Genomic DNA, 12,474 nt, shown 5'->3' with positions numbered 1-12,474 from the left:
ATTTTGCTTTTGACTCTTCAATCAAGTCTACGGATAAGCAGTTCACAGATACGCATCGACAGATCATGCTCCGTAATTACGATCTAAACTCTATAAGATTGGAAGCGCTGTCAGTAGAAGTACACGAAAGATTCGGCACAACCCGATAATTCATAACTTGAAGCTCCCGCATCACAAGAAAACGCCCCGCAGTAGGATGGCCAGCTTCCTGTGCGGGTTTCAGTCTGTAGTTCGGATGAGAAGTCTCTAGGCTGGTCAGGTTGATGCTGATGACGAGGAGATGAACCCCGCCGAGCCAATATGTGGTTGTAGTCTAGAGTAGTGCCCAGAATAATCCAACAAAAAAAGAGGCAGCATCGTCCTGGCTAGCATTGGAGGAATTCCTGCAGACTCCAAGCCTGCTTGACTTTGTGTTGTTTTAGCTTGTCGTAGGACGTGTTCCTTCTCCACCTGATCAGCCTGACTTGCGAGATCGTAGGATTCCAGAACCAGCACCACTCTTCCTAGTCTTCTATATCCTCTTCTTTGATATGTGGGGGACCAGTCGCTGGCCAACTCCATCATCTCCATCATCTACTCTTCTTCCTCTTCGTTCACTGCTTAATCTTTGTTACGGGTCGGTATACCCTCCCGCGAAGTACGGAGTAACGCTCCGTGAGAATTGTACTCAACTTCCGCGGCTAGCCAATCATATCAAATACCGCAGAAGCCGGGGGCCGCCACCGTAAACAACTCTTCTACTCCGTACTCCGTACAGAGTAAGATACAAGATTTACGGAGAACTCTCGTGTGGTCCACTGACGAGTCCCAATAGAAAGTTGTATCTTGCTCGTTTAAAGAAAAAGCAAACCAACAGACACTGCTACAGTTCTAGTTTTAAGTGTTATCTTAATTTTAATACAGACACGGGACAAATTTAGAAGCAGTCTACCCGCCGGCTTGATGTTTTGCAGGACAGCAGGTATCGGCAGCTGATGCAACTTGAATTGTCAAGGCATGTAGGAAACGCAGTCCGTTAATATGCCGACTCCCAACGAGCAAAATCTCCATACAACGCTGCGCATTTTAGACAGTCTGCCATCAGACGAATAGTCGGTCTATTGCCTTCGTTGGATGAGCTCCAGACTAACTGAATATATTTTGCGCAACAAGGCAAGTCACGTAGTGTCAGTTCTAGAAAAAAAACCACGCGCCATAGAATTGAAGTAGATACCATGTAGAGATCAGGGCCACGGCTTCCCTTAGTTTTGGTACTAGTAGATTAACATGAAGGAAGGGTTGCCCGACGTTGCCTCCCAGCTCTAGTTGCCGGAAAAGCAGGAGAAAAAGGGGGTTGGGCAGACCTTGGTATGTTGTCAGGTTATTCATTGAAGTGGTGTGACGTGACAGCCAGCTAACATGTAAGATACTTGTGCGAGTATCTTACTTGTATCTTACAGGGTCCAGACCGCCGGAAATTCCATGATAGAGGGGTTTTAGCGCTGCCCCACGCTGCGTTTTGCTTAAAAAGCTCACTAACTAAAACGCAACTCGTACAACTAGTATTAATACGAGCATCGGAAGAGAATGCAGATTCAAGCCTTCGGGTGTTACACCTTGCATTTCCGTCCCCTGATTAGGCTCCTCTAGTTGTGTGCATCATCATGCATACACACAAAAGGGACACACGGTGAACGCGAGCCCGTGGGAGTTTACCTAGAAACGCATAACCCTCCAACGAAGAATCGCATCATGGACTTGGCAATGGCAATGTGCTAGGAGCTACGATTTCCAAGACCCCTTTCCATGGAACCTCGTGCCTTGGTATCCCACGTCCTCTTGGGGGGCTGTATTGGGGGGGAGAAGGGGGGCTGAAGCTGGGACGACACGGAAGTTGTGGGCGAGACAGCGCGGGTGAACTGCCACGTACCGTGTGGGATATCATGCCACGCATTTGTCGGTGAGTTGCTGATGCCGCGTGGGAAGACTGCCTTGCGCCGTGAATCTGGGAATCATATCCCTCCGCCTGTGGAATACAGCAAACGCAGCACGAGACACCACCCCCCGATTTCCCTCTTCAATGGTGTGCAATGTGGTGTGCACTAGAGTGGGGGGGTTCTGCTTTGCAGGCATGTAAGAAACATGTTGGAGCATGCGTATGCTCTGCGCCCTGTTGCGTTGCGGTCTTGTGCCTCGAAATGTTTCTGTCCGAAATACGGGCAGAGTGACGAAACCCCAACCCAGCACGTCTAGCTAGCCAACTTCCACTCGCACTCAAACACGAAGTGCCTTGCAAGATACAGCGCTCGTCCCTTGCACCTGCCTCGCCTGACCAAATCGACCCCTCGTACCTTCCACATCCTCATCAAATACATATATATTGGAGGCCAAAACATCCTTTCCTACTTTTTTTTTACCCGTCTCTCAGACTTCCCTCGATTCTTTCATCAGACAGCTCACAATTGCGTTCTGCGTAAGACACTTTTTGTTTCTCCTCCCCACATACCTGCTTGCGGACTGTTTGATTCCAGAGTGCGTCTCCTTTACCAGCAACTTCGCCATTTGAGGTACAACAAGAGAAGATTACGAGATACCGTTTTCTATCATTGCAATGCCGAACTCAAAAAACATCCGCAAATTTTCCACGGGCACTTCCGTGCACCGGAAGAGGCGGATGAGCACAGTGGCCGAGAAGGAAGGCTTCTTTGGTCCAGCATTGACAGTAAGACATTCACGTTCTAATTTCTGTCGCCATCGTCGCTTGTTTTTGATGGGAAAGTGCTAACATTGAACCAGACCCTGTACATCGGAATATCTGCTGTTTTTGCAGACGACCATACTGCCGTGGTAGCCCTTGCCATCCATGACACTGTTTACCTAGTCGACTTTTCCGTCAGACGCATTGAACTGGACGATGCTCTTCGTACGGGTGATGACCTTATTGCCGAACACATCATTTCCGACATCAGGAAATATGAGCTTGAAAACTTTGCAAAGTTCATTGGTGCCGGGTTGCCGGCAACGCTCAAGTACATGAGTCCGTCTTTATGTTCCCGGCTGTGGCTTGAGTTGGACATAATCCCAATTGTTATCCGTCCCGATGACGAGAGTAAAGAGAAAAACTTCTGGGATGCCAAGCGCGTCGATGAGCAGGCCGATTCCATGGCTCGGAAGTGCATCCTGAATTTTAGCCCATCTTTGGTGCCCATTCTTCAAGTTGGCTGGCGTGGTGTTGTCCAGACCGACGCAGGCTTCCGCGCCCAGCTCACGACCATCCAGGACTACAAGGACACGTGTGGCGCGGCCACATGGAACGCCATGATGGTGTTTGCCAAGCAGCTCCGGAGCGAAAAGACCAAGATTGCTTTTTTCAGCAGCACTCCCCAGGGAGGTGGAGTCGCTTTGATGCGTCATGCACTCGTCCGTTTCGCTCGTCTTCTGGGCGTCGACCTGACGTGGTATGGTAAGTATTGGTGAACAGTTGATATACTTCATTTGTACCCGCCTCGTCAAACACACGGAAACTAACAAGGAGGCAGTTCCGAAACCGCGCCCTGGCGTGTTCCGCATCACCAAGAACATGCACAACATCCTTCAGGGAGTCAGCCATCCCGACCAACGGATTTCGCCTGAAGAGAAGGCGTCCATTATTGATTGGATTTCCGAGAATGCAAACCGCTACTGGTTCTCGGAAGGTGGCCCTCTCCGTCCGGCCGAAGAGGGCGGCGCTGATGTTGTCATGGTAGGTGATACTGATACCACTTTTTTTCTTGTTTGCTCGATACGTCTGACAACGATTTCAGATCGACGACCCTCAGATGCCTGGTATCATTCCGATGATCAAGCGCCTGACGCCCAACCGACCGGTTCTGTACCGGTCGCACATCCAGATTCGCAGCGACCTTGTTGCGGTGCCGGGCTCGCCGCAGGAAGACATCTGGAATTTTCTGTGGAGCAACATCAAGGAGGCCGACATGTTTATCAGCCACCCGATTCCCGCATTCGTCCCTCATACTGTCCCGGTAGAAAAGAGGGTCTACTTCCCAGCGACCACGGACTGGCTCGATGGCCTGAACAAGCCCATAATCAGCTGGGACACCGGGTACTACGGCCATATTTACAACACCGCTTGTCACTCGCAGCGAATGACGGAGCTCAACTGGCCCGCGCGCAAGTATATTGCCCAAGTTGCGCGATTTGATCCTGCCAAGGGCATCCCGACTGTCATTGACTCGTACGCTGAATTTCGCCGGCTGCTTGAGAAGGCTGGGGTAGAAGACACCCCCCAACTTGTGGTATGCGGCAACGGCTCTATCGATGACCCGGACGGTTCCATGATTTACGACCAGACGATGAACCAGCTGGAGACGCACTACCCGCATCTCATAGACGATGTCAGCATTATGCGCCTTGATCCCAACGACCAGCTCCTCAACACCATCATAGCTCATGCGCACGTTGTCCTTCAACTGTCGACTCGGGAGGGCTTCGAAGTCAAGGTTTCGGAGGCGCTGCATGCTGGTCGCCCAGTCATTGCGACGCTCGCCGGTGGAATTCCGCTTCAGGTGAAGGACAAGGTGAACGGCTTCTTGGTCCAGCCCGGAGATTGGAAAGCAGTCGCTGGCCACCTGATGCAGCTGTTCACGGATGATGACCTGCACTCTTCGATGAGTTATGCGGCCGAGACAGGCGTCTCGGACGAGGTTGGCACCGTGGGCAATGCTCTCGGCTGGTTCTACCTGGCGGCTAAGTGGAACAAGGTTGGCGTCAAGAAGGCAGGTAAGGGAGGCATTGCAGGACACGAAAAGTGGGTGAACGACATGGCCCGCGACGAGGCCGGGGTCCCGTACACGGAGGAGGAGAACCGGCTTCCACGCCATTTTACCGAGAGAGTCCCAGAGCAGGAGGAGGCGGCTTCTTAGAAATCCCATAGGTTGTGTGTTTCGGTTTTTTTATTACTGTTGCCGTCATCAGTGTCGTTAAGTGCATTCCCACTCATACAGTTATTCCGCGGCTCTTATGACGTTGTATAATTCCACATTCGACAAAATGGTGCGCTTGATTGACTTCGCTTTTCCACATAACGAAAAGAGCTTAGCTAGGTCATTTTATTCAAGTTATGATTGCGGCTTGCTATCTTTTCCCATTCCTGTCGCAGCGGTGCTATGCAACATGTTCAGTATACACAGCACACGCTGGCGGTAGAATACAGCTAGACAGGCTCATAGTCTCGATGGAATTGAGGGCTTCTTCGCGTATGGATGATCATTGTGAATAGGGACGATGTGGTCAATCTCGGCAGTGTTGACGAAGCCAGGATGGGCATCCCGCATAAGGTCGGACATGCCACAAAGCTGCATCGCCGTTCGTACTTCGTCTTGTATGACTGTAGGGGTCAGCGGCGATGGGTAGACAGGGAGACAGGAACGGGCCGTGGGCAAGGACATACTGGCAGCAGCATGCCTAACGCCTGCGTAGCCGTAGCCGACGGAGTAGACGAAGGGACGCCCAAATCCGACAGCAGAAGCGCCGAGGCAGATGGCCTTGACGACGTCAGAGCCGCGACGGAAGCCGCCGTCGACGAAGATGTCCATGCGGCCAAAGATCTCTGGACAGCAGCGGTGAAGCTCGAGGAGGGTGAGAATAGCGGGGGGCGCGCCGTCGGCAGCGCGGCCGCCATGATTGCTGAGGACGATGCCCTGGCAGCCCATGGCGAGAGCGATTAGAGCGTCGGAGGCTCGCTGGATACCCTTGACGATGATGGGCAGATGTGAAGTGTTGTCGGCGGCAGGAGTGGCAGTAGCCTCATCGATGACGTCGCGCAGCCAACGGAGGTCTTCCCAGACAAAAGCGGAGTCGACAAAGGAGCCGGCCTGCTTGGCTATGCCGCCAGGCGAAACAGGCTCTCCGCAGGCCCTGGAAGCCCGGGCGCGTTCTCGCTCGTCGGCCTCGCGCTTGGAGACGACGGGGACGTCGACGGTGACGAAGACGGCGCGGATGGCAGCGCGACCGCGGTGGCTGTGCAGCAGAGAGCGCAGCAGGGCCGTGGTGCGGCTGCGGTCGCGGTCGACGTAGAGCTGGAAGAAGGCAGGGGCACCGTCGGGAAGGGCAGCGAGGATCTCTTCATAGGGAAACGAGGCGACGGTGGAGATAACGGGAATGATACCAGCAGCGGCGGCTCCCCGTGCGATGGCCAGCTCGCCCTCGGGGCCGCCCGTGCGAGTGGCACCGGTCGGGGCCACGTAAACGGGCATGTGCAGCGACACGCTGCCGCCAAAAAGCGTGGCGGCCGTGCGGACGGTCGAGACGTCGCGTAGCAGCACTGCCGGCCGCAGCCAGATGCGGCGCAGAAAGGCAGCGTTGGCATCACGTGACACGTTGTCGTTCGATCCCGTCGAGATGTAGGCCCAGGCCTGCGGTGGCAGCACGGCACGCGCAATGTCCTCGAAGTCCTGCAGGTTGATGACGGAATCCAGCGGAGGTTTCTGCGAGGCTGCCGCACCACCGCGGCCTTGTCGCCCTGGCCCCTCGTCGACGTCTGCTGACACTGTCGCCGACCGCCACTGCGGCGTGACCGAGTCCTCGTCCACTACACCGAGGTGCTGGCTGGCCTCAAGACTCGCCCCGATCAAAGAGGGCGCATGGACGGCGCCATACGGCCGCGATGCATCCCGACCCGCATACTGCTGGAGCACGGCCGTGCCGCCTGGATGTCGCGGCGCAAATTCGGTCAGGTCGTAGACGGCCCCGTCAACCACCACCCACAGGTCGTCTGCGCTGGCGTGTCGCGCAATCTCGTCAATGCCAATTTTCCGCATCGTGTCGATGGCGAGACGGTCGCTGGCCTCCCCCCCCCCACAAACGCACGCTGGCCCGGGTCAGATATCCACGGCTGGCTGGCGCCGTTGGCGTTGCTTATCCCGAAAATGCCGACGCGCAACCAATGCCGCGGCTGCAAATTCAAGGCGCTAGTATTAATACCGGCTGCTGCTCTTTCATTCATATCGTCACAAATGTCACCATGGCTGCAGATCATCCCCGCTTCAGTCCTCATCATCTTCCTCCCCGGATTCATCTATACCCCCCCACTCTCCTTCTTCCCATCGCCCGCTACCCTCCCCTTCGCTTTCGCTCTCGCTCTCGCTCTCGCTCTCGCTCTCGCTCTCGCTCTCGCTCTCGTCCCCCTCTTTGGCCAACATCTCCACCAATGCGCCGTATGCACTGCCATCCACCTCGCTGTCCGATGCAGAGTCACTCTCGTCTTCGTCTGACGAAATCGGATTGTTCAATCGATTTAGCTGCAGTCTCTCTGCGAGACTCAGCTTCTTGGCGTCCTGTCCGACCTCTGTCTCCGACGAATTGCCGTCTTCGTCTTCGTCGTCTTCGTCGTCTTCATCTTGCTTCTTCTTTTCTCCCTCCTCCTGACTGTCTTCGTCGTCCGAGACGACCAGACGACGCTGTCTCTTAGCCCTGACCTGCGATGCGTTCGACGCCGCTTTCCCTCCGTTTGTCTCTGAATCCGAGTCGTCAGAATCCGAAAGAACACGTCGTCTCTTGCCTTGCCTACTCGTTCTTGGTTCTGGCTCCAACTCCGGCTCGGGACTGGAAAAGTTTGCTTCCAGAGCCTGCACGTCTTCGCCGTCATCACTGTCCTCCTCCTCACTATCCTCCGAATCCTCATCGTCTATCCCTTCGCTCTCATACTCGTCGTCAGCCGACCCGATCCACTCGTCTCCGTAATATGGTGGATCGTCGACCCTTGGCTTCCCATCACCCGCCACAGGCCATTTCCCGCCCTCGCATAGCGTGCGCATTTCCAATAGTACCTCACAGCCCTCCTCGTCCTCATACAGAAGCATCCGTGAAAACCGCACTCCCCTCTCCTTCAGCGCCGACACGTGATTCAACACCGCCTCCTCTTTGTAGCCCTCCTCGCATTTTTCCTCGCCGTGCGCCCCTGTCTGGCCACTGGAGATGCGACGTTTTGGTGGCGGTGCGTGCCAGCAGTAGATTAGTCGAAGCGGCAGGCGGCGGCCTGACTCGTCCCGTTCATAGGTGTTGATTTCATATGTTTCGTGGTCGTCCGCCCCAACCCACCGATCTAGGTACTGCACTATGCCCTTCTCCACCACGTACAGATTCTCAAGTTGCGGAAATGCCTTCTCAAGTGCCTCGGAGAACTCGGCTGGTCGTAGCTCTGACGGCCTCTGATGTGAGACGTCTTCCTCCGACATGATTCCCAATACAATGTGGCCATGGACGTAGTCGTGGTAAACCCCAGGCCCACGTGACCGTACCTCCATATCGAACATAGCAATGTTGCGTACATTGTCGTACAGACCGGTCCTCGGTATGGCCCCGGTCTCCTCGAAGTTGAAGTGCAATATGTCCGACTGCGCGTGAAATCGGTGCACGCCACTGTCCCGGCCGTACACTCCCAGCGGCAGCTCGTCTGGCACCGTCTGCAAGCCTCGTGCCCTCGTCTCCTGGCAGATTCTCATAAATCGGCGCAGCGGTCGACCTTTCCGAATCATCGACTGGCCCATCGCTAGACGTCCGCCGCGTTCAAGGCGCATTTCGAATACTCTGACCTGCTCCAGCAGGTCCGGGCAATGCAGCTCCCAGATTCGCAAGCGCAGCTCAGCCGGAAGTTGCGTGAACAGTGGGAATGCCGCCAGCCCAGCCCCACGTCCGTGTTTTCCGCCACCGCCAGATGTATTATCGTCTCTCGAGTTGGTGCCCATATCCTCTTCGTTGTCGTCATCGCTCACTGAGTACTCGGTGTAGTTGTCGGGGTCGGTTTTTTCCGAGAATTCAGATGTCTCATCGTCAGATTCCATCGCCTCCCACTCAATCAGATGGTGCCTCGCAAACGCCAATTCATCCTCATCCAGCTCGCTCTCCTCCGAACTGCCGCTGTTGCCGTCACTGTCGTCATCGCTGTCGCTGTTCACCAATATCGCGTGGCTCTCCGCAAATCCGTCATCCCCTGAAGATGACTCTTCCGCAAGTGGCTCTGCATTAAAGTCAAAACCATCCATTGCTATGCACATATAGTCGGAAGAGTAATTAAGGGGGTTTTATTGGCCGCTCGAGCGTACCAGTCAGCGAATCGACGAATCGCTTCTGCAGCAAGAGTGACCACTTTAAAGCGCGTGCATGAAACGCGTCGACTTTTGCGATCGCCGGGTTCGGCAAAATAAATCTCCGGGGATTTTTTTTTAACTCGGATATAACAAGCACCATGGGGGTGTTTACTCCGAAAGGCTTTGATGTTATTGTGATGGTCAAGTAGACGGCAGCGAGCAAGCTAAATAAGTGATAGCGCTAAGTGCAACGATGCTCAAACATCTATCAGTACGCCTTACTTAACCTCTGGCGTAATTACTCGGAGCGAAGTCTACACTAACACGAGTACTCCGTACCCATTTGGGCTTTCTTTGACATTCACAAACTCTATAATTTGAAATTTGAAATTTACGCCTTAACCTAATGCTATAATTTACCATACGTTTAGGCAGTGCATAATTTCTAAGAGTTGTCGCAAGTTGACCGGATGATATCTTTATCTGATGGCGGTTTTCTGTCAGGCAGAGGTTGTGGGCCCGCTATCACGCACCGTGTAGTTGCAGTAACAATGTCAGTCCCACGTGTTACAATTATGACACCTGCTATATGTCTTAGGTGACTTATGTAGAGAACAAGGCCGAAGCAGAGCTTTCTGGAGTTGTGATGTCGACAGGGAAAAAATTTAAGAGGTCTGTTGTCAAAATGTCGAGATCAAGGTTTGAGAAGTGATTCAGTGGTAAAGCAGTCTCATTTCTCACCGTGGTCTCATGTTCCGTAGAGAGTGAATTGTGCCCCCGTGTCTCCGTAGAAGAACCGCTGGGCTCTTTAAGGTGAGATGATGGATGATCACTAAACATAATGCATTCATTGGCTCCAATCGGCAGCCGGTGACTAGTGGGCGCGTTTGCTAATGCACGCTTGTTCAAAATGGAAAGCTGTTGGACTTGCCGGGTATTAATGGTCTCTTCCACGGCCTGAAGAATCTTCTGGATCGATCCAGACGCCGCTGTCATCGGCTCATCTTGTACCATCATGCCGAAGCAACCCAGAGCATCGTGTATGTATTCGAGATTGTAGGGGTACTTGGAGGGATGATACAAAGTATCGTGCATGAGGATGGAGCAGGCCGAATCGAAGAAGTAAGTACAGTAACGCATCGACTAGAAAAATATCAGAGATTGTGCTGTAAGTTTTGTAACGTTGAGCGTACTGGTGCAACTGCATTGGGCTTCCTGAACATGCTGCTGGTAAAAGCAATCGAGTCTTGAGCAGCACTGACAGCGGATCTGCAGGCATGACGCAGCCACATCTCGTCGTCATGCGGGACCATCTCGGATGAGCGCAGTGCCGAATCCGCGACAAGAAACGGCCGAAACGCGAGCGTCACTATATGATAATACCCTGAATCTGGCATCAGCAAAAGCCTGATCATAATGGATTTACATCCTCCTACTCCTGCTTACAGTTGTGCAAAAGTATAGATGAAGCATCGTCAAATATACTTTTGTTGTGGCCCGTAGTGGCCGAAGCGATACCAAACTGCTCCGCGAACTGACGTAGCTGCACATGTACCTTCTCAGATTTCTCGTACAATTGCAGCAGTGACACTGATCGGCAACCGTAAATTGTCTCAGCTGCGTTCTCGGCAATCACTGAAAGCTGGGAGAGGCTGAAAAGAAGTGTGTGTTCTTTTGGCATCGACCACGAGATGTCTGCCACCTTCAGTGAGGATTTCCGCCCAAGAACAAGAGATAACCATCTGCATCACAGCAAGATTAGTACGCAACGGTGGACGGACGACTTTTGGCTGGGGGAATAGCCAGATGCTTACGTCTCATGACAGTACAGGGTCCAGATAGTGGCTCGCTGGCGCCGCAGGGCATCTTGGCTGTCGCTCGTAGCATTCGTCTCCTTGTGCAAGCCTAGGGCAAACGCTTTTCGGCACGCCGCACCGAGATGTAGGTAAGCTGAATTTAAACGACCCATTTGCAGCTGATACTCGGATGACAGCAGTGACAGTTGCAGCATCTGCAGGGTCACTGCGTCGTCATACATCATGACCTGTGACTTGGACTGCATGAGGAGGGTCTCAGCCGTGTTGGTCTGAGGAGTGCAGAGGGCGCCTAATGCCAGCGCAGCCAAAATACCGGCTTTTGTCTGTGGCAGTAGCATGCTCTTTTCTGAGTCGTGTTCGACGGTGTAAAAGTCATCGAAGAGCAAGTCAAGCTCCGAAGGCGTGAAGAAGGGAAAGCGGGCAAGATAGACGGTCTTGAAATGGCCCAGGTACACCTTTGCAACGTCCCGTGGAATTTGCTGCAGACATGAGGCTGGCCATATGACATCGGCACTAACGCGAGATGGCGTTCCGAAGAACAGGGTCCGCTGCATGAACATGTCCAACCCGGGCCCACCCTCCTGCACGTCCCGGCGCCGAAAGAGGTCCGTCACCGGCACATTTTGGAGCGTGCCACGATGCACCTGGTGAAGGAAGGCGAAGTTGGAGGAAGGCCCGTAAAAGAGCTGCGAGCTGTCGGTAGCAGTGGGCGCGTGGTGCGTTGCAGTGATACTGTCATAGACGCTCTGCTCTGGGCTCATCGGACACGGCACGGCAACATCAGAAGGAGCCGATGGCAAAGTGCAAAGTCCATTCCGTGTCTGCAGTTGGCCGTCGTCGACAGGCAGCAAATTTGGCGCATCTTCAATAGCCGTGGCCAGAGAGGAACTAGGCGGGACAGCTGGAAGTCCGGACGCTTCTTTGCTGGGCTCTGCGCTGCGTTTTAGCGAGATTCTGTTGCGTGCCTTGATTCGATAGCGGCACTCAACAGGATTGCTCTGGCAACCTGGATGCTGGCAGGGGGTGCCGCCGTTGCAGCGGACCTTTCGGCGGCGACATGGCTCGCAGGCCCGACAGATCTTTGCCGGCTTCCTCTCCATAGCTAGTCATATGCAGGCTTGGTCATATGCCATCCCTTCTATCGTCCAGCACACATGGAGGTTTTTGAAGCAGGAGCTGCGGATTTGTGGATTTGCAGATTTTCAAATAAATCCGGGGGCTTACTCCGTAGTGGCGGCTTATCGGCGGAATTACGGAATTAAAATAGTAGAGAGTACCCGCATATTGCCCGATTGATGTTAAATGGGGAAAACTGCCCCACGAGCCTAACGCCGTTTTTGCATTGTAATTGACTATAGTGGGTCGTTTAGTACTCCGTCTACGCTAAACGGTAGGTGAAAACCCCCTGTAGAATATATTTTGTTTCCACGCAGCCTTTGGTAGCTTCTTGTCCACAGTGTCTTTATTTTTAGCACACTTCCGAGGAGCTTATTCCCACATCTGAATAAATTCCATTTCCGACATCTCTTGAGCGGGCGCCACATGGCACGCATAACGGAGTAATATGGATCGCCTATATCCGGACTCTTGCC

At 53.6% G+C, this 12,474-nt stretch overlaps 4 protein-coding genes across 4 annotated transcripts; 1 reads left to right on the top strand and 3 right to left on the bottom strand.

Annotated features, from left to right (window-relative positions):
* Positions 1–2,590: 2,590 nt before the first annotated feature.
* CMQ_4886 (trehalose synthase) lies at positions 2,591–4,901 on the top strand (the record flags this gene model as incomplete). The annotated part of the gene is made up of 4 exons (XM_014313042.1): positions 2,591–2,701; positions 2,776–3,442; positions 3,519–3,721; positions 3,783–4,901. The coding sequence occupies 4 exons, from the start codon at positions 2,591–2,593 to the stop codon at positions 4,899–4,901; spliced, it is 2,100 nt and encodes a 699-aa protein (XP_014168517.1).
* Positions 4,902–5,201: 300 nt separating this feature from the next.
* On the bottom strand, positions 5,202–6,797 carry CMQ_4621 (mitochondrial fmn-dependent dehydrogenase; the record flags this gene model as incomplete). The annotated part of the gene is made up of 2 exons (XM_014312777.1): positions 5,202–5,365; positions 5,429–6,797. The coding sequence occupies 2 exons, from the start codon at positions 6,795–6,797 to the stop codon at positions 5,202–5,204; spliced, it is 1,533 nt and encodes a 510-aa protein (XP_014168252.1).
* A 225-nt stretch (positions 6,798–7,022) lies between these two features.
* Positions 7,023–9,020, bottom strand: CMQ_4434 (uncharacterized protein; the record flags this gene model as incomplete). The annotated part of the gene is made up of 2 exons (XM_014312590.1): positions 7,023–7,492; positions 7,547–9,020. The coding sequence occupies 2 exons, from the start codon at positions 9,018–9,020 to the stop codon at positions 7,023–7,025; spliced, it is 1,944 nt and encodes a 647-aa protein (XP_014168065.1).
* Positions 9,021–10,219: 1,199 nt separating this feature from the next.
* CMQ_4394 (c6 zinc finger domain containing protein) lies at positions 10,220–11,982 on the bottom strand (the record flags this gene model as incomplete). Its single annotated transcript, XM_014312550.1, has 3 exons — positions 10,220–10,434; positions 10,512–10,717; positions 10,880–11,982. The coding sequence occupies 3 exons, from the start codon at positions 11,980–11,982 to the stop codon at positions 10,220–10,222; spliced, it is 1,524 nt and encodes a 507-aa protein (XP_014168025.1).
* Between the last annotated feature and the right edge of the window lie 492 nt (positions 11,983–12,474).

The sequence above is a fragment of the Grosmannia clavigera genome (genome assembly GCF_000143105.1).
Source record: "Grosmannia clavigera kw1407 unplaced genomic scaffold GCSC_97, whole genome shotgun sequence".
Lineage (NCBI taxonomy): Eukaryota > Fungi > Ascomycota > Sordariomycetes > Ophiostomatales > Ophiostomataceae > Leptographium > Leptographium clavigerum.
The sequence above is the reverse complement of the archived record's forward strand: the minus strand, read 5'-3'. Positions and strand labels throughout refer to the sequence as shown.